General features: G+C 40.9%; 1 protein-coding gene across 1 annotated transcript in view; it reads right to left on the reverse strand.

Annotated features, from left to right (window-relative positions):
- CERS6 (ceramide synthase 6) overlaps positions 1-22,123 on the reverse strand; it is a 95,400-nt gene that overhangs the window by 15,385 nt on the left and 57,892 nt on the right. The window contains exons 5-8 of the mRNA XM_058028159.1: positions 18,925-18,975; positions 16,261-16,353; positions 10,135-10,263; positions 6,650-6,756 (exon numbers count right to left, since the gene is read on the reverse strand). Of these exons, the coding sequence (XP_057884142.1) occupies positions 6,650-6,756; positions 10,135-10,263; positions 16,261-16,353; positions 18,925-18,975 (380 nt within the window). The remainder of the gene's footprint in view (positions 1-6,649; positions 6,757-10,134; positions 10,264-16,260; positions 16,354-18,924; positions 18,976-22,123) is intronic.

Below are 22,123 nucleotides of genomic sequence, written 5' to 3' on the forward strand. Positions count from 1 at the left end.
GGTGCACAGGTTTTAGACAGGACATTTTTCTTAATTAAAAAAGAAGTAAGAACACTAACTGAATAGGCTATCCTTGACAACAGAAAGCATTATTATAGCCACAGAGTACAGTCTGTAGAAACTAAAAATAAGAATGGGTTTGGAAGTCTGATGAAATCTTTTTTCATATAATTTTTTCCTGCTATGATCACATGAAAATTTTAAAAACAGCAACTCTGAGCAAATGCCACATTTTGTTATTTACATTGCAAGCCCATAATGGTGACTGACACCTCTAACCTTTCCATTTCTTATAGCTTCCCTGTAAATAGCTGGATTAGTATTAACCTGTACTCCAAAGATTTCACCCTTGCTTCATGTAAAACTCCAGAGGCCTGAGTTCACAAATGCTGTACAAAATTGGAGGAAATAAAATAACTAGGCATTAGAAAGGATAACATCTGATAATGTTCAGTCAGAAGCAGATGGGATGACAACACTATATACACTCTGCTAAAGAGCTAAGACAAGAGTTGTGAGTAAATTTATAGAGACATAGTTAATTAAACCTTCTTTTTAATCCATAAATTGAAGTCTATGAGTTCTTTGAATATACTATTGTTAGTTTGCCAAAACCTTGTTATCAAATGCTCTTGATAAACTGATTGATTATAAGTTGCCTGCTGAAACTACAAACAGACTGAAATGTAAGCACATCAGATAATTTTTGCTAGTTTTACAGCATCCACTCAATGACAGTATGAATAGCATCAGGAATCAAGTATCAAAATCATAATTTATTCTTTCAGAATCCGCTACCCACAAGCAACATGTGATTATGATTGTGCTCTGGTTTAGACAATATTCTGAGCAAAATGAGCTTGAGACAGTGTCAGAAGAGATCATCTTAACAGAAAAGTTATTTTATTATCCTAGCTAGGCTAGAAAGGTTTACAATCCAACAAGAGTAACTAAAACCATTGCTAAACAATTGTGTTCATTCAGAGTGCAGGCAAGGTGTGGGCAGCTGGGACTCATCTAGCTACCTGAATTCTCACTCTGTGAAGAACCTGACCAGGACTCTGCTTTAATCACTGTCTATGCATTGCTCTGGCACTGTAGGGTGCTTTGAAGGGTAGGTTGGAGCTTTCTGTTTCACCAGCATGTTCAGAGGAGTGAGGCAGAGAGACTCTGCTGGGGTCCACATGCTGTCCTCCCACACAGCGCACGTACTCCAAGGGCCAGTCAGGAGACAGCGTGCCAGGAAAGAAAACCAGCATGAAAGACAACAATTCAGCTTCACTGCTTGTTAAGAGCTGTACAAACCCAGCCAATATCAGCTAAAGAACAAAACGAGGAAAAAGAGAGGGTCAGAAAATCTTTGTAGCAGCTGCTTCTTATGGGGGTTCTGCACTGCCCTGTTTGCTCAGAGAGAAGCAGATTCCAGGATAAATGAAGGGACAGAGAGCAGTGCAAACTGGCAGTCCTGTCTCCCTGTCTGGAACACAGAGTGTGTGTGCACTAAGGACAGGGCTATGCCCCACAGTGGTGCTCAGCCAGCGGTGGCACTCAGGAGGAGCTGCTCTGCCAGTCATGCAGAGAGGACTGCAGCTCTGGCAATGAGCAGCTGGGGTTCATTAGAGCCCACCACGCTGAACAGAAGTTAACTGTAACTCATGAAGGATCACACCAGGCCTGTCTGGTTCGTGCAGATACTCACTGCCATGTAAAGGCAATTAGATATCAGCCATGAGCCAGACTGCGTGTACTGTCATGAACAAGCTTCAAAAATGAAAGAATAGCAAGGAACAAAGTTTTTTTTCTGAGGATTGGCTGACCCATACTTATAAAAGGTACATTGGCACCAAAATCTCATTTAGAAGCCACACACTGCAGTTGATGAGGAGACATACACCTGAAACAGCTTTGAATTTTAACAGTGAGAATTACTGGTTTCCATTTTTTTCCCCCAGAATATTTCCAAACAGACTCACAAAAACAAAGATCCAGCTAAGATGTACCTACTGACATGAAACAAGACTATACCAACTAATCAAAGTAGTTGACTGTCCATCTTCACAGCTTTTAATGTGATACAACTCTGGACACTGACAGTGTACAAAGAGATCAAGAACAGAAGGGCATAATAAGGACTACCTGGATTATACCAAATTTGCCTAGATGAGAACTTGTAGGACAGCATATGCAGAACATGACCTCTGTTCTTTATAATCTGCCTCAATCAGGCTTTCATTTAAATCTGTACGTTAAGGCACTATTTTGTATTTCTCAGTGCATGTGTGTAATACAAGCATGCTGAGAACTCACAGGTCAACCCATGAATGCCAATGCTGTTTGCTTGTGTCCTTGTCTTTTGACAGCAGTACTTGTCAGCAACACTTCCCTGAAACACAGATTCTTACCTCCCAGACAATATAACTCATTATAAATGTAATCAAAAGAAGTGAAAAACTCCAGAAAATCACATGCTAGTAACTAGTCAGAGCAATTTGAAAGAGCCTCAATTTAACTGGTTTGGTGCCTTAACCTGGTAAATAAATATAAGCCCAGCTTCCCTGAGAGCTTGAAGTAACTGCTTTACCCAGCCTGATTAGATTAGCCAAGGGCTTGTATAATTTATATTAACTTTTGGTTGATATTGCTTTCATTCTCCCTACAATCCTGGTTCACCTGAGAAGGCACCATGTTCCTCCTGACTCATGGAGAGTTGTGTTCTATGTTGTTATTTGCTAGAACAGTGATTATGTGCAAGTGGGAGAATTTCACAAGCAAAATGTCTTGTCAGTGAAAATAGCAGCTTTACTCCTACATTCACTTAGCAGCAGGAGGCAGAAAGCATCCTGGGGTTTTTGAATTATTGCTGAAATGAACTCCAGATGCCTGCAGAAAGACTGCTAAATATATACCTAATTGCCAGCTTCTTTTGTTTTAGCCCTGCTGTTAAACACCCTTCAAACAACAGCATTTGATACGTTCTGAATTCTCCATGAGCCCCTCTATGCACAAAGAAGTGCCCTTGTGCCAAGGGGCAGCACAGCAGGGCCTGGGCAGTGACGTCCCTGCCAGCCTGTCTGGGGCATTCACCTTCCTGCGTGGGGGAAGTTTTCTTACAAATTACAGCCTTGCTTTTACATTACATGCACACTGATTTTATACCTCTCAGCCTTTATGCTAGCAAAATTTGCATATTTATGTAATATTAATCAGGCACCAAATTTTGCTATTTTGAATTTTCAGCAAAGGAGAGCAAAGCTATACTTCCTGGCCTGCTGCCACTCCAGTGAGTCATCTTTGCTGACATGCAAACTAATAGAGCTCAAGATTTAGAATTGCTGTTTCATAGAGGAAAAGGATTTGGGAGACACAAGCTCATGTATGCCATGGCTCATCCCTGCCAACTCTGACTCCCACATGCATTGCCTACAGTACAGCTAGAACAATGAATCTGCCTCTGGCTTTATCTAAGGGTAGCCATCAGGAAGAGATGCACAGAATATTCTGAGCTGGAAGGGACCCACAAGGATCGAGTCCAACTCTTAAGTTTATGGCCCATACAGGGATTGACAAACATCAAGGCTTTGGTCTGGAAATAAAAGGGTCTTAAAAAAATCAATTTTTTTTTTACACCACACTAAACTATTTGCATATTCAGATAAATGAATGTATTTTTCATTGATTCAGGGATACACTGGTTTGGGCTTGCACAGACTTAGTTTTCTTCATGGTAGGTAGCATAGGGCTATATCCTGGATTTGTGCAGGAAACAGTGTTGGTAATTTCAGGATGTTTCTGTTATTGCTGAGCAGTGCTCTCACAGAGCAAAAGCATTTTCTGCTCCTCACACAGCCCTCTGTGAGGAGAATGGGGGTGCACAAGGAGTTGGAAGGGGACACAGCTGGGACAGCTGCCCCCAGGGATACTCCACAACATGTGGTGTCGTGCTCAGCATACAAACCTGGGGGAAGAAGGGGGAAGCGATCATGTTTAGAGTGTCAGTGTTTGCATTTCACAGGTCACCATTACAAATAGAGCCCTGCTGTCCTGGAGATGGCTGAACACCTGCCAGCCCACAGGAAGTGGTGGACGAAAGCCTTGTTCAGCTTTGCTTGTGTGCACAGCCCTTGCCTTAACCTATTGAACTGGTTTTATCTCAGCTCATGAGTTCTCTCCCTTCTACCCTCCTGATTCTCTCCCCCATCTCACTGGTGGGAAGGGAGTGAGCAGCTTCCTGGGGCTTTGTTGGCAGCTGGGGTTAAGCATGACAAGGCAGAGAGATCACCAGGGTCCCCACTCTGGTTGTGACAGGGAGCACACTGCACACTGCCAGCTGCTGCACTCCTGTCAATGGACAAGCCCTGGCTCACTCTTCTTTACTCCCTCCCTTCATGTATTTCTATATTGATAATGCCCATTTTGAGCTTTCTCTTTTCTGTGCTAAACCACCCTGCCTGTCTCACCCTCTCTTCCCGTGAGAGGTGCCCCAGTCCCCAGATCAGTCTCAGTGGCTGCTGCTGGGCTGTCTCCAGTAGCTCTGTGCCTCTCTGCTGCTGGAGGCCAGAGCTGGACAGTGCTCTGCATGTGGCCTCAGCAGGGCTGGCAGAAAGGCAGGGTCCCCTGTCTGAGCCCACTGCCCACCCCCTCCTAAGGCAGCCCAGGGCTCCAGCAGCCTTTGTTACCACGAGGGCACAGAACTGGCTCATGTTCACCCCAGTGCCCACTGGAACCCCCAGTTCCTGTGGTGCAAGGCTGCTTTCCTGGTGATCAGCCCCCAGAAAATACTGCTGCAGGGCTCTGCGCAGCTTTTGCACAGAGGCTCCTGTTTGAACTTCTGAGGCTCCTGTTTGCTGTATCTCCAGCTTGTTGAGGCTCCTTCCCTTTGGATGGCAGCACAACCCTGTGGTGTATCAGCCATTCCTCACAGGTGGGAACATGCAAACTTGCTGAGGGTGCACTCTGCCCACTAATCCAGTAATTATGTAATTACAAGCCAGTAATTTCATCATAGAAGGTTATCAGGTTGGCCAAGTATGATTTCCCCTTTGCAAACCCATCCAGTCCTCACCTGACTGAGCCCTCCCTTAAGCACAGTCATATACTGCAGTCTCCAGCAGCAGAAATTCACTGGTGAAATTGGGTCCCCCCTCCATTTCTCAATATAAAACAGAAAGTAGGGGTCAGGTGAAATCCTATGAGCAGGAATGCCACCATTTTTCCTATATGACATCATGGAAGTAGAAAAACCAGCTTATTTCATTTACAGAAATTCAGTGAATGGCCCAGTTGGCTTCAAGGAAGGACTGAGGAAGGGAAGCAAAACTGTTTAAGAAAGAAAAAAACGCTCCTCAAAGAAAATAACAAATGTTTCTAAACAGGCAGTTTGTGTGTCTATCCATTTTAATGTTTGTCATGTTTGTTCACCAACTCACAACACAGTAGGGACCAGGCATTATGACAATATCTTTGGAGCCATCAAACACTAAATGAGACTTCTACATTGTAGGGTTAAGCAGAGCTGATGACACAGCTCCCTAAGGGCATCTTGTTCTTACCCTGTTTGCATTAACAAAACCTCAAAGAGGCATCATTAGTGAGGTTTGGAAAGAAAATTGGAGCAGGGAGGTTGACATTGGCATCTGTAAATCCTCTGCATATAAGGAGCTCAGTGGTAATCTAAACAAACTGTACAAAGGGTACAATTTCTGCCATTCTTGCTGCTTCCCAAAAACAAAACTGTCATTTTTAATTTTCTGATGCAATGAACAACCTCACTTACTTGCCTAGAAATACAGGTATCTGTGCTAGTTCTGTTTATAAAAAAAGAAAAGATTGAGAAAAGAGCCAAGGCCAACACCTTCTCTCAGCCCTCCTCATATATAGTGCACAGGATGCAGAAAAACTTTAATGCATTTTTACAATGAAGTACCTCCATGTGTTTTCTAATTAGCCATCTGCCCCCTGGATCAGAAGATCCCAGCTACAGAACCAAACATCTGTGCTCAGCCTGTGTGCATGCATGTCTGTGTACCCACAAGAGTGTGAGCACATGCAAGCAGCTGACTGTCTGGGAAGATGTGAGATTGCAGTAAGAGCTGTGTAATTTCACACAAACCTAGACAGAAGTGTTACACAGCTGCCCCAAGAACCCCAATTCAAAGGAGAGGTTGAAAAGGAGAGTCTGCAGTATCTCAATCTGCATGACAACAACATCCTTATAGCAGGTCAGATTTTACTTATTCCACTGTTTTCTTTAGGCTGAAAGAATGCTAGAATATTCTCAGTGCATGAAGCATGCACTGAGAATATTCTAGCTTCAAGCTTAGCTGCTGGTCGGTTTTTTTGGTGACTAATATTTTCATTTTCCTCTCCTTTCTTGCCAATACAGCCAGCCACCTGCTAGTCTGAAGCTATGCTGTCTCCAGCCCACTTCTAGCAGAAAAGCAGCAGAAGGCCCAGATGTTTCTCATCTAGCACACAGTAAACACAATGGCACTCTAGCAAACAGGCTGTTCCAGCACCTGGTTATGTCTGAAACTCTTCCCTGGTGCTTTGGGAAACAGAGTAACAGCAATGAATCGTTTTCAATTATAACATAGTTATTTACAAGCTTGTTTGGTGCCTAGAGCTTGAGGAAAACAATGTCCTTACTCACCATAAGGGATATATGCCAAGCCTACTGACAATGAAGACAACGGCAAATGTAAGGAACAGAAGGTCACTCAGTTTTTGACATTTGCAATAGTTTGCCATTTTGGCAGCCTGCAAAAGAAAAAGATGTGTTTTTACTTCCATGAGGACAACTCAATTCTCTTGTACTGTGTATAAGTTGTAAGAAAAAGAAAAAAATCAAATTTTTATGATATCGCTAACATTTTCACTGGGCCACCTGACAGTGATCTTGGAACTCCTCTCCACCAAGCAGCTGGAAATATCTTCTTTGGAATAAAAACCAAATCAGACGACATAAAACTAGAGTATGTATTTAATTTATTTCCCACTCAATTTCATTTTTGAGATTGCACAATTTCAGATTTGCAAAACTCTTCTAAACCTTTTATGGAACTCCAGTATGTTTACGGTGTCTTTGTCCCCAGCTTCTTTACCTGCTTATCTTTCACCTTTCCAGTATGCTCCACTGGCATTTTCAGCAACCATCTACCTTCCATGTACCCCATGCTCTCTGACCTTCTAGTAGCTGCTATATATAAACCTTGTCTCAATTCCTCCAGTACACCCCATGTACTGCATTTTTCTGAAGCATCTCTTCTTCCTTTTCTGCCTAAACAGAGTAGTTTCCACCTCAAAGATTATACCCCTCCCCTTCAAGTATTTTTCCAAGGCTCTCTTTTCAGCTTCTGCTTTCTGACTTCTTGTCTTATGCTTATATTTACATGCTTTTCTCACTTGTCTTCATGCAATCTTCTGACTTTTTCCCAGTGAAGGACTCACTAATTCATTACTCCTCTCTGAAACTGTTCATTAAAACACTGATCTTCCCAGAAGTTTCTTTACCCTTTTCTTCCCTAAGAAAATGGTATATAGGGAAGGAAACTTGTTTTAACATGTCCGTACTGCTTCCACGGCATTAATGTGTACAAGCAGTTAATTATTACTTTAAAACAACATCTGCTTTGAGACAGGGTCAGTCTTTCTTCATGTTTTCTGTCAAAGGTATCCAGAGAGTTCACTTAAGTCACTGGGAACTCTTTTGTGACCACCTAAGCCACTGGGAACCCTTTCAAAGCTCCTTTCTGAGGGGACCTGCATCCAGCTCCCAGTACCCCACAAGACACTTGTGCAGGCTTCCAGAGCACTAAGAGGGAGCAAAATTACTACAACCAGGCATACAGAATACACTTCTGAATGCAGAATTCAAACCAGAGAAAGAGATAATCTGGATGCCAAAACCAAACCTGCACTTTTGGATGTTACCCAATTTCTGCAATGTTCAACTAAAAACCTGAACATGAAGATTATTCCTCACTAAAGAAACCCAGTTAAGAAGCTCCCAGAATATGAGGAAAGCCATCACTGCTGTGAAGAAAACATAACCCTTCTGAATCAGTCCTATTTTCTAGAGGTTTGAAGCAGTTTGAAGGAAATAGCCTAGTTTGAAGGAAAAGAGAACACTTTGGTGCCAACATACAAAGCAGAAGCATTACTAACTTCCTTGCTTTTCAGATGATGGAAAAATCAGTCCAGGAATTCTGGATGTATTTCCGTGGTGGCAGTCTAAAAAACTGGTTTCATAGTGCATGAGGCTGATATTACTATAGCAACTTGTAGTAGTATCATGCCATTTCTCAAAAACAGTACAGCTACTGGGACATTGGTTCTCAAATAACAAATTACAATAATTCTACACATTATAGTGATAAGGAAAGACTAGAAAAAAGGGGAATGAATATGTTGTTGTTGGATGGAACTTGGCCACCTAAGACAATAGAACACAATTTTTTGAATTTAAAAACCATGACTACAACTGAGGAACACAGCATTACAAATTCTTGAAATCCTACTATGGCTCTTCCATACTTCCAGATACCTTAAGACTAGTGGAAAAAATATCACCTCCAGTATTCCCACCAATGCACACTACATTTTGCAATGAGAATAACAAAAAATGGTGCTTCCCAGCTTTCCAGTGCATGTGTTTCATTATGAAATGGTAGATGGAAAGAGTCTAGTGGCCTCCAGAAACAGCTTTTCATTTTTACAAATATGTAATAGGTAACACAAGTCAGGTGCACAACTGATGCATCAAGGCAAGCCATTTAACTAACTTCTTTTGCAGTTTGATAGTTTTCCTCCTCTGCACTGACCTTTCCCTCAGTAATGTCAGCACCGTGCAAGAGTCCATCTCCTCTCATATGGCACCAGGGCTGTGACCCACTGCCCTAGCAGCATTTCCAGCCAAACCAGACTGAAAGAACTGACTAGAAAGACCACTCAAGTATGTGCCTCATGAGGAAGCATATCTGACCAATGTTTGCAACTGGTGAGAACACCAGCAATTCCTCTTTGTCTCAGTTAATGAACAGAGGGTAAAGTTTTAGCTAGCCTAGTACAGCTGCTCTCTAGTGTTTTTATAGTTCCACAGACACTGGTCTGATCTAGAATAAACACCTTTAAGTAGCTCTTTCTGGTGGTGAGAAAAGAGGAATGAAGAAAGTTTAGGTGAAGTCACAGCTAGCTATACACATTGCTAAAACAGAAAAATAAACTTGCAAAGATGTGATTATTTTTATCCCCAAAAAAATCCATATTCTCTTTTGGTTTCTATCTCAGGCAGTCATGTGCTTTCTAGACCAAAAAAGTTTAAAAAATAAAGCCATATTTACAGCACTACTGAATCAGAATGGCAGGATCTTGATTTTGCAATAGGTGACTCACACAGTAAGTCTATATTCTTGCATAACAGGTATCCTTGCAGGTACTTGAATAAAAAATAATTTCAGACAAAACAGTTATTAACTTTGGAGGAGAGTTCAGACAGCCAAATTCCAGCATGACCCAGAGCTCTGTAGCAACTGGTGCAGATAAAGGATGATAACATCTCTAAGCTGCCACTATGGAAGTTACAGACTATCTTGCCTTAAAAGAATTTCAATCATCCCTTCTTCTCCAAATACAGCTGCTGGTACTGGGATCCAGAGGCATGGGAACCTGGAAAGCCAGAGGTCAGCTCCCTGGCCATGCCCAAATAAGCCACTAAATTGTCCAACACTCTCTGCCCAGCAAAGCAGAGCAGAAACACACTGTGACACCTTGATCCTTTCAGAGACAGCGTCACTGCTCCACACACCATGTCACAGGGGTTAAGAACCAGGTGAGCCACTTTCACCACTTTGCAGATTTTGCAACTTCAGCTTTTGATTTTCCCATGCTGTATTTAGAATCTGCATGTAACCCTCCCTGGCATGCAATGCATTGCCAGTCTCTGCTCTGTACAAGCAACGTATCAAAGGAGAAACCAGTCTGAAATCAGAAATATGTGCTGCTACAAGTGTAAGATATTTAGGCAAGGAAATAGACTATATTAATCACCATTACCATTTTGAACTGGCTTAGGAAATACTTGTTCTGCATGGCAAAAAGGTTCTGCCTAGTGACAGGATGACACAGGAATGATCTCACCTCTAGGACAATATCAGCTGCATCATGGAGACACAAGATCAAGGTTCCCACTCGTGTCAGATTGGTCACGTATGAGAAGGTAATCAGGGTGACTGTTACAATGTGATGTGTAAACATGATTCCAAAGTCCTAGAGAAGCAGAAGCAAGGAAAAGACATAGAAAACAAAAAATACAATGAAGCAAACACTGACATTCTGTACTCACATACAAAATTGGATGGTTGTTTCTTAAATTCAGCATTATATTTAAGTTATAAAAATATCTACTGTATAAGTGTATTATACACCCTGCTCTATATTTCATTTAGATTGAATAAAATAATCATTGTATGTTAACCAAATGCAAAAAAAATATTGAAGGTAGGTAATGACCACACTTCTCAGTTCATAGTAATTTAACCTAATAAAGTAAACATTTGCAGTTGAAGCTACTTTGAAAAGGCATATGTACATGCAAATCAAACTCCACTGTAGTTTCTATGCATCAAGTAACACATGATTATAACAATATGCATAACCAAGTGCCAAATAATTCACCATTCAGAAGAGAACAAATAGCTACAATGGAAAGCACTAGTACACTAGGACAGCAGGCACCTGCCAAGAACAACTGGGAGAATCCCAGATCCAGGCTTTTATTTGTTTGTTTTTAATCAAGGTGCTTTGTCTTCACACTGTAACAGGGTCAGGAAAGTCTTCAAGTGAGCTGGAGCATCTCCTCCTAATTGGTTCTAATCCACTGCCTCCCAAATGATGCAGGCTAGCTGGTCTCCACACCAGTAACTCTCAGTTATTTGGCCACAAAGTAACTGTTACTATTGAAAAATCTGGGATTGGAGGTGCTCCTAGAAGGAACGTCACAGATACTCACCATGAGGCAGATAAAGCAGAGGGAGCAACCTGTCTGCCTGGCCTAGGCTCCTAGACTGATTAATGAGAGAACAGGACCTAATGAGACTCAGCAAGGCACTGAGTCAGTCAAAAATAGTCTTGTTGGCATTTGCTGAACGACCTGCACAGCTTTGAGGAAGTGACACTAAAACCCTTAAGATCACAGGCAACATTTAACTGGGAAGTTTCTCTATGCACCAAATTTAAAATCTGTTACACAGCTGCCAACAGATCCAGTGGCTCCATGCAGAGCTGTCAGAAAGGAGAGAGATCCAGACAGTCAAAAGGAGCAGCTCCTTCAGGCAGCCTGCTCACCAAGTGTATTGGGAGGTGGAATTTGGCTTTCTGGTGGCTTTTGTTGGCCAGTCCTGCTGAGCTGTGGTAGTCTTCAGCTAAGTGGCCCCCAACAGAGAAAACCAAAACCGTGCCTTCAGAGGGGCAGCACCTGGTTTGCAAAGGAGCTGGAGGTACCTGTGTCGGGCAGGAGGGCCCTATGGAAAGTGCCACAAGCTCCAATTAACACAGGGGCAGCTCTGGAAAAGCAGCAGCTCCAGCCCCTGACTGCACTGTCTGCTCAGTCCTGAGAAGCATTTCCTGCACAGTGTGCCCACAGCTCTCTTTGGGAAGGCAGCAGCACACTGGTTTTAGGGATGTGCAGTGCCACTGCCTCCCAGCACCAGCACCTGCCTTCCCTGCAGTGTACACCTGCAGTCCATGGAAAAGCCTGCACCTTGGGCAGTCTCACTAACTGAGGAGGGACAGGACCTGCTCCCAGCCCATCATTATGTTTAATGCTATCAGGTGCTCCAAGATCCTATTTCCTACTCCTCAGTAGGCACCACCAGTACCTCTAACGCAGACAGAAGGAAGATACAATTAAAGGCTGTCTCCCTTTCTGAGTGTCCTGAGGGAAAACAAGGGTTTGGCATCTCAGTCGTTTCAGGAACTATGAAACACACATACAAAGACCATTTCACCACTTCACAATAATAAAACCAGCAAAGTACCTACCTTATTCCATGGGATTACAAGTAAGCTACTATTATTGCCCTGTGGCCATACTGCAGTCTAGCTCTTTACCTCCTTCACCTGCAGGCACTATGGCACTGTTCTTAATTTCCCTTCCAAATGCAATTATGTTAGCACATAGGAAGTCTTAATGGGGCAAAAAGTCAAGTAGAAAATCTCCCTTGTTTTCACAGCTGACACATTCATGTTCTACAAATACTAGATTTCTAGTCCCTCTTGGATATTCTTCAAGGCATTCCTGACAATATGGATTATTCCTAAGAAATCCTAATGTTCTTGGGCAGCAGTCTTCTGCATTTCTGCATGACTCTTCTTAAAGAAATGCTGTCTGGGGACTCCTGTAATAATGTTTCTTAAAAAAGACAGTTACTTGACTCTGCCACCTCTGAAAAAGAGGTGCTGGACTGATCTACAGAAAACTGTTGGAAAAAAAGTAGTAATTATATAAATAAGACTGCTTTATTATTGGGATTGTTTCTTTCCTCTTTGTGACACTTTTTAAAGTCATTAATTAATACTATGCTCTGAAGATCCTACCTGTTAGATTTTAATTATACACAAGGGTATTCAACACACAGATACCAAGTGGTACCTATGTTCCCTGTGTTCCCAGCTTACTCCAGCATTTTCACCCACATATAGTAGCAGTTGTACAGGAATGTGCTTCTTAATTTTTGTGGCTTTTTAAAAATTTTTTTTATTAATGTATTTCGAATCATATGTATGTTTGTGAAAGATGTGTTTATTTACAGAAGATTCATAGCCTCCAGTTGTAACTGCTGGAAGATGTCATGTGCCTAGGTCAAGAAAATCTCTGGCTAAGAATAGGAGAAAGAACCTATTCTAGACACCATCAGTGGGAAGAACACAGGGCAGACAGCAGAGAAACCCCATGGGTTCCAACTTGCAGACAAGCCCTGTGGAATTAAGGCTTCTGCCACCCACATTTGTATAACGTGTCACACTCACTGACTGAACTGCCAAGGGGCCAGGGAGCATTAGTGCCCCTGAAGGGCAAAATATCAACTGTATGGCTTACATTACAGACAACAAGGAAAGGGAAAGGTCTGCAAAACATATGCAATCTAAACTGCTTCCACTGAAACAAAAGAAATCAATTCTGTGTGTCTATCATTGCCAAGAAAAGTCTCTTTGAAGAAAGAAATCTAGTATCCAAATTTAGCAAAATATAGTGTAAATTCTCTACGATCAAAATTCAGTATTCAAGAAAATCAGCAACTACAGATCATTTTATTGTTGGAATGAGTGGACTGTCATTAAAAAAAAAAGTATAACACAAAAGCTTTAGGAATTCCCAAATGCTTGGAAATAAAAGATGCGAATTCACGGTAAGGTCTCCTAGACGTTCTACAAACCTGTTAAAACTCTGAGTACAAATTTAATACATTCCTTTAAATGTACCTGCCAAATATTTTTCTGTTAAACAATACATCAGGTGTCCAGAAAGCATGTAAATAAGCCTCACTGCTTTTAAGGTTCATCCAATGCTTTTGAAACTAACAAACTTCCATAATTACTTTTTTCAGTGTTTTACAAAACAGGAGCATGGGAAGCTGGAAAAAGATGATAAAACACCAATTCATACTAGGTTTCAGTCTTTGAAAATGAACACCCTTAAGGGAGAATACCATTACAGCAATATAATAGATATTTATGAAGCTAAAAGCATGCCAGTATAAAACTGTAGAAGTTGCTACACAGTTCACTGACTTAATGCCAATAGTAGGTTTGTGCAGCAGCCTAGTTTGCTCACACCTCCAGTCAGGCAAAGACAATCTGATGGAATTTGTAACACCTAAATAAAGATAAAAAAGTGTTTGAAAGTCAAAAACCTCAAAACTCTGGAAGTAATTTTTGAAGTCATCAGTTTGCTATCAGAGAAGAATAAAATGGAGATAGGAAACAGTAAGTACATTTCTCTTGATCTGCAGTAAATAAAAGACGAGTTCTGGAGTTAGGCCAGTGCTGAGGGCTGCTGCTTCCAGCAAGGACACACTGCACCTCTCCTTCAGACAAACCCAACTACATGAAAAAAAACACTTGGCTGAATTCCTGCAGTGCTCAAAACTGCCTGGGCGCTTCTGACTGTCCCAGAATAAAACACAGCCACTGCTGCTGAATTTAAAGTATCTAAAAGGATAACCAAGATTTAGATTAAAATATTCCTTTCACTGCAGCATGAAAACATCAGTGGCTTACTCAGGTTGAGAACTGTTAATCTGCTCCGTACACGCCAATGGTGAAACATTACAATAGCATCTGATATTAGCTGGCAAGTTTCCTGCTTCCTGTTGAACAGATCCCTATTTCATGCGGGCACCATTCCACACATTGCAAATGGGGTGCATTATGTTTTTTTAAACTCAGCCTTCTTTTAAAAGAGAACTACTATGGTGTTGCAAGAACTGGTGTTTCTGTCAAGCCTGTACTCCTTTTTGCCAACTATTATAAGTCTCTAGTAGCAACATTTTTCAGCTCAGTGGCTTTCCCTGGCAGCTTGCACCCCAAACAGTTTTGCTGTGTGACACCAGGGCACAGCTGCATTTCTCCAATCTGATCTTCCTCGTTATCAATTCTGCTTCTGCTACAAAAAGAGCTGTCTCCACAGTCCAAACCAGTGAGTGGTTTAATAGGTCATTTATAAATATGGCATCTCCCTGCTGGGTGCTGACAATGGAAGGCTTTTGACTTGCTGTCATTGCACTGGGGATGTGCTCGTGCTCTCTGCTGGACACTGCCCATTCTCAGACAGAGCTGTGCTCGGGACACTGCTGGATCTGGTGCTCTGGGCTCAGGAGCTGTGGCTGGGGTGTCAACAGGCTGATAGCAATTCACTTCCCCACCCCCAGGTCCCATCCTATTTCCACAGCAGGTTGCCCTAAGGTTTTTCTGATAACAAGTCATTTCTATGTAACTAAGAAACAGACTTGGCCCCTGCAGTGTAACATATTAGTCAATATTACTCTTGATTTAAATTCATCTCCACTATCATACAGCTCCCTTAAGCATTGTCTCTATCTCAGTTTGTGAAACAGGGAAGTTATACCCATTTCAAGCTCATGATTAACAGAATGTTTAGTATCTACAGACAATGCAAGCAAAGGATTTATATGTATTAATCATAAATTGGTTGTTTTATTTACAATTTATCCTCCAATATGGATTTCAATTTTGTGGATGCTTTCTTGAGATTTCTGCTTCTGGAATAATCTGGAAATCCAAATAGAGGAGTGTGTTTCTATATAGGTAGCTCTGGCATAGGACTCCCAGAAATACACTGTGGCTCTAAGTGACAGATGAGTTTATTCAGGTCATAATGCATCCTTCATTTACTCTTTTCAGAGTTATGCTCCTGCTAAAATTCTAATAAACAGGAATTTTTCCATTAGCATAGCCTACAATCATTTACTTAAATGACAGTTGAAGGAAGAACATAAAGATATTATAAAGTCCTTTCAAATGTTTAAAAAAATTAATTTTGAAACATTAAAGCCCCTGCAAGAATAGTTCAATGGACTGTTATTACAGAGTAACTGTTGTGCTGCTTGTTCTGCCATGGACTAGGATTCTCCTTGAAGGAGAGAACTTGGAATATGGAACAGGTTGCAACTAATTCTGGAAAAATATTTTTATTTGGATAGAGTCTTGTTTTTTTCATTAACAGTTCTCTAATAGCAATGCTGAGCTACATGATTGGAAGGATAAAAATTAAATATAACATCACTTCTTAATATTAAATGTTTTTGCTGTGCCTTTGTAGAAAAATCTGAAAGCCCTCATAGATCTTACCTCACAAAGTGATAATGTGAATTTATGAGGCAGGCTTGCCCTTTTCTTGGTATTTCATTGTTTAACTCTTAAAAGAAGCAGCACATCTAACAGATACTACCTGTTCAATTCCATTCAAGTCACTGCATGAAAGCAGAAGATTCTTTTGGCTTCTGCTATTTGCCCTTCAATATTTTCTCCAGGCTCTTCTTTCCATGTGCAGGAAAACCTCAAATTACAGCAGCCAGGAGCAAAGTAAGACAATCACAGTTTCTCAGTGATGAATATCTGCAAGAGTTGAACACTGGAAAGAACTGCATTTCCAGTTCACTGCACATGTAATGCAGCTACTCCTCAAGTAAAGAATTATATGCTAAAGCTTAAAGCTCTCTGTGTTTTTAGTCTTGTTGTTCTTACCTTTCTTTTGACGTCAATGAATTGAGAAAACATTAAGGACCAGTAGAATGACAATTCAACTATGTAGTAGTAATGAAGGTCAGGCATCAGGGGCTGAAAGATGGAGATGAGAAAATGTTAATAGAGTCTAACTGACATTACAGGCAGCTGTGATCTATAGCAAGCATGTTTAATTGCAGGGGATTATTGAATTATACATAAGCATCCTATGTGAAGAAAGATGATGGTTGCCTCTTTCAAACTCTGATGGCTCTGGAAAAATAAAGCTCCCCAAGATACTCTCTTCTAATGTTTTAGCCCTGACAATACTGTAATACTAAAAATAAGGATACTGTCCATTTGGAACCCAGAGCAAACTAAATTCTGGGTATTCCTAAGTCTGTTTTGAAAGTTTACTTGAAAGATCTAGCTGTATATCAGTAATGTGGGTTTAAAGCATAGCAAAAAACCAATATTAGAGTAGACTAGAGAAAAAAGTAATGCTAGTATATAACCTCATCTGTTCATGATGAAAATGTGGGCTTTCAGCAGGGCTCTTCATAATAGAAATGCCTACTTTTGGCATTTTCTGGTCATATATTAATATTTGGAAAGAAGAAAATAAAATCAATTTATCGAAGCATCTTGTCTGATATACAACATGCTGACAGAGCTGTTTAAAAATAAAAGAAATTTTAAAAAATCCACAACCAAAACCAGCCTGGGGTAACTTCAAAGAAGGTAAGTGCTAGCACACATAAAGACTTTGACCCTCAGCCTAGGAAAGCCAGTCCTAGGAGCTACCTAGGACATTAATTTAAATGTGCCTCCATGATAGTCACGCCTTCCATGGCAGCACAGACAGGGACACTGGCAAGGGAGAAGCTCCTGAGGGCAATTCCCAAAGGATTAGATAAATCATCTCTAGAGCACCTTGTGCTGGCACAACTGTGCAGCCTAGCAGGGTATGAGCTGCTTCCATTGGCAAGAGGTATTTCAGTTGCACCTTTTATTCCCACTCCCTTTTGCAGACAAGTTCCTTGCAGCTGAAAGCCAGTCCTTGGATTCCCAGGAAATCTGCTATGGGTGTTAATTTAATATAGACATATGCTTATGCTTTATGAAAAATGTGTAACTCAACTAAAATCCATCCTTTAAAGCCATCTCTTGGGCCAATATAACTCTTTTCTGAGTCAGAGAGATTGCCAACAGACTTTTGATTATGTGTAATTAAAATGGGAAAGAAAATAAGAGCTTGCAATGAACTGCAACTATTATACCCATTATTGCAAGGGAACTCTCTGGGGAAAACTTCTAGTAAAAAATGAAATTTTTTCAGCTGCTTTGTTAACAAGAGCGTTTATATTTCTAAAGCCATACATAGTGATAGTGTAGGGCAATTCTAAAGATGTCACAGATTCCTTCTTGGATCAATAGTGTGTTTAACTTAGTTCAAATGTTAGGTTCCAGTTCTCCATAGACTTGACCTCAATAGGTTTAACCTGTGATTATGGCTGTGTCATCACCCAAATGATCCATTTGACTATATCTACATTAAAGTCCAGCTGGATTTCTGCAGTGCATTGTTCAGTAATTTACAAAGGAGTTGTAGCAAATAAAACATTTGAAATTTTATTGTGGAAAAAACCAAGAGAACAAACTGAAACCCCAGTACTTAGCCCTGATTAGCACCTAGTAGATATTTTTATCTTCAAGACAGTGATTTCATAATGACTTTAATTTGACAATTTGCTTTATGTTGGACCCTCACCACTACTAGAACAATATTAGATAGAGTAATTTTACCTCCCACAATCTAAAGGCTGTAACCAACTTTTAAATGACTGTTCTTCTGGTAAGTCTGGTAAACATATGTTCTTCAATCAGTAAGCTTCAGGGTCTTTTGCTTTCAGTCAACCTCTTCTTGCACGTAATAACACAAAAAAAGTAGGAAACCAGGCTGAGAGGCACCAGTGACTGTAGGTACATCAATCTAAGAAACAACTGTACCTGAAGTTTCTGAGGGATTAACTTTCAGCACTTCCCCCATTCAATTTCTGCTGCTGCTTCCCTACTGTTGTTCAGTTCACCCTCCATCTCCAGGTGGAATTTAAGTCATTATTTCTTCTGAGGCTACACGACCAAATTCCCTCAATGTTTCTTGGATCAAGATTTCTGCTGAACTGTCTCCACTGAAGTATTTCCAACAGAGACACAACCTTCAAGAACAGCAGCATCCAAACACAGTTCTGCTCAGCCTCTGTTCTGTCAAGGGCTGTTGACCGTCACAGGGATTCATGTGTCTTTGGGACAATACTCTTATTCACACTTTCCAGTCAGACAATTGCTTTTTTCCCCCTTCCCTGGTCTTAGGGAAGGAAAAAAAAATACCCTAGACATATAGGGTATGTATATATACATATATATATATTTACACCTAAGTCAAATTCCTTAAACTGCAAACTCTTCTCTGGAGCTTTTAGAATTTAACGTGTAGAATTCAGGTGTGACAGCTATGTCCATCTTTCCCATCTTGAACTCAAGCAAGACGGGAAGAATCTAGCAATGTTCTGAAATGCTGAGTAGCCCACTCACACAAACATACTGGCACAAAGCTCCACCATAACAAAACCAGAGCTCTGCAGAAGTGGCATGCTTGTTCTTAGACTGCACTGTAACTTTTACCTGATATGGATACCCGCTCCAGCACTGCCTGGTATTCCAGAGCCAGGGTGTCTGAAAGGAAGAAAAAGCAAAACAAAGGTCAGTACAGACCACTTTGTAATATGTTAAGTGTATATATTTAATAGTAATGAAGGACAAAAAATATAAGAACAGCTTAGAATTTGCATTGTTTGATAGAGGCTATAAAACCCAAATACTTGATAGAGGTTTTGACAGAGGCTATGAAAACCAAAGTCAAGGACACTTCTCAGACTTTCAGAGCATGAATTAGAGCAATTTGCCCATTTTTGTTGGTACCCCATGACACCACTTTTGCAAGAGTGCAGACTGAGAGTAACCAGCTCGTGTTTGGATGGTCAGATCTCACACTATATTCTCAATAGCACAGGAAATTTTGACCTCAGCCAGCTTAAATGTTTCAAAGAAGATTCCTTGCATGTGCTATTATATATAGACATTCTTCCATATAGGATCCACCCTTCATCTTTACCTAGCCTTATCTACTCTCTGTTCAAGTACAAAGGGGACAGAACACCATTAATCAGTCTCCTGGAATAAGGCAGCACACAGCTTACACTTGCAGCATTAAATGCTTCCCCAAGACCACAGTTTTTCAAATAAATCCTCACTGCTTGAGAGGAGGCCTGTTCTTGTCACCATCAGGTGGAGCAGCTCAGCTCAGGCAAACCGTAATATCAAACTCATCCAAAATACAATGGGTGAGCATCAAAGCAAGAAAACAGACACTAGGCAGAATGGTAAAGCCCCCAGGCTGAGAATCAGGCTAGGTAGGAAGAATTTTTGAATATGCCCTTTAATAAAAAGAAGACAATATAAAAATTTCACATCCATACCCCCAGTGCTCCTGAAATGACAAAGAATAGCTCCTACAGTAGCCTGAAAGGTGTGCCAGCATTTGAAGTAACAGACCTCCTAGAGTTTCTGAGATTCCTCTCTCAAGGATGCTGTAAGAATGCTTAAAGCCCATCCAAACTTATCCTTCCCTCCATCAGAAATAACTTCTTCATGGAACCAATTAATTGCTTCTAAGGTCTCCACCATATTTACTGCACTATACAAGTTCCCCTCATTTCATGCAATAAAAAAAGTCTTTGGAAACAGCCACAGTATCTCTGCAAGACAATATAAAGAATCTAAAATATTTCTGTCTGACAGGTGCCTAAATTAGATCCACACAAATATTCTAGGATAATTCATAGTTTTAGCCAGGTTTGAAAAGCTGTAACTGTCTTTCATATCATATTCATCAAAAGATAAGAGATGCTTCCTACCCAATTATTTTGCTGCCTAAATTACAGGTCCTGGCAAAAAAAGCATATTTTTCTCTTTCAAATATTATGACATCTTAAGCCTTCTTCATAGAGATGCTTGCTGCAGGAGCTACAGATACAGAGGTTTATGAGCAATTAAAATGCTGGTTGCTAAATAAAATAGGCCTTTCTTGATGAACCTATAACCACAAAGCCCTACAGGGTATCACAACTGACAAATAATGTAATGCATGCACTAAGCCTCAAAGACCAATGCAGCAGAATATATGTCCCTTCTGAGCCACACAAGGCTCAGAAAGCCATGCTGCCATCTCAGACAAAATGCTTCTGAGCAGCTGTTTGGAAACCTAATGGATCCTTTGTGGGCAAGAGCACTTAAAATACCAGGGCTCCTGCAGCACCTTCTCACCCTTCTTAGCTCCCCAGTCTCCCTTCCCCCTGACTTGCCTTGGCACCTCTGAGTTGCTGTTAATAGCTTTAGCAGCAGGGCACTTGGGTTATGCTTGTCTGCAGGGTTTTAGGGAAGAGGTGGAGGAAGAGCTTGGTTTAAGCACAACCTTCCTCTCTGACCTCCACAATGAGCACAGCCCTAGCCTGCACTCAACACCTAAATGTAATCCACGGTTACAGTTCGACCAAGAAGCATCTTATTTAGACCTCTGTGAGCCTCACAACTGTGCAATACTGTGTAGAGGCTTCAGTAGGAAGCAACAACCTAAAAAAAGCTCACACAGGCTGCAGAGTGAGACCTAGACCCAGCAGTGAAAGGTGGATTAATCATAAGGGACCTAAGACTGACATTCCAGGGCTCAAGTGAGTCCTGTGTGTGCTCCTAGGACACGTCTGCAAACTTCCTCAGAACAGGCAAGGTCACTGTGAAGCAGAGCACAGTTCTGCCTGAAAATCCCATGTTGGATTAGAAGAAAAGGTCAGTGACTTGGCTCCACAACAAATCCTTTTCTGATGAACATAAAGGTATGCTTCTCTTTTTTGCTGCCTGCTGAATAACCAATTTTCATTTCACTTCCTATTCTTGGTATATGTCTGAAGAAGAGAGGGACACGAGGGGATTGGAGAAGACAGGAAATCCAAAGATCCTGATAACAAAAAGCCTCCCCCCCTTAAGCTGGAAACAGAATACTAAAAACTTCAGTACCAATTATGCTAGGAGCACCAGCCCTACAATGCTGACAGCCTGCCTTACAGAACATAAAAGAGCTCAGATGGAAGCTGAAGTTTTACCACACTTAGGGGCAGTGCCAAATGAATGCAATGTCAGTGACAGAGGATGTAAACAGCTGTTCAATCTGTTGAGATTTACAGTATTAAGGAACAAATCACCTTAATTCCCTTACAGGAATATCTGCTAAAAACTCCATCAAATCTCTCTCCATCCCTGGGATTAGACAGAGTAATTTTAAAGAATTCCTTCAGAAAGAAAACTTCTCTTGAGACAAGGAAATGACTGAGGATTTGGAAGAAAAAAAAAAACAAACCAAAAAAACCCTTCCAAAATTATCTGTGATGTCTGCATGCTTAGCCAGAAGCCCTGGGTTGTTTTGTATCCATTGCCTCAAGATCCGTGTATCTGTAGACTGCTGCCACCTTTCACTCTTAAGAAGCATATATATCCATGAAAATATTTGCTTCTGCATATAAAGTAGAAACAAATACATTCTTATTCCTCTTAACTACAGAAAAACTCCTTGGTATTAAGGAGTTTTGAAAAACAAGCCACCGTTTAAAAAGTTACAGAAAATCACCTTTTCTTTTTTTCACAAGTATTAATATTTCGCAGCTTCCTTCTCTCCAGCAGAAAGAAAATTAAATGATTGCTCATTGTTCTTGATTTTCAGAAAATTCATGAAGCAAAAACCAGAACTTTCTGAGTGAGCTTTTCAAATTTT

Source organism: Melospiza georgiana, chromosome 7, assembly GCF_028018845.1.
Source record: "Melospiza georgiana isolate bMelGeo1 chromosome 7, bMelGeo1.pri, whole genome shotgun sequence".
NCBI classification, from domain to species: domain Eukaryota; kingdom Metazoa; phylum Chordata; class Aves; order Passeriformes; family Passerellidae; genus Melospiza; species Melospiza georgiana.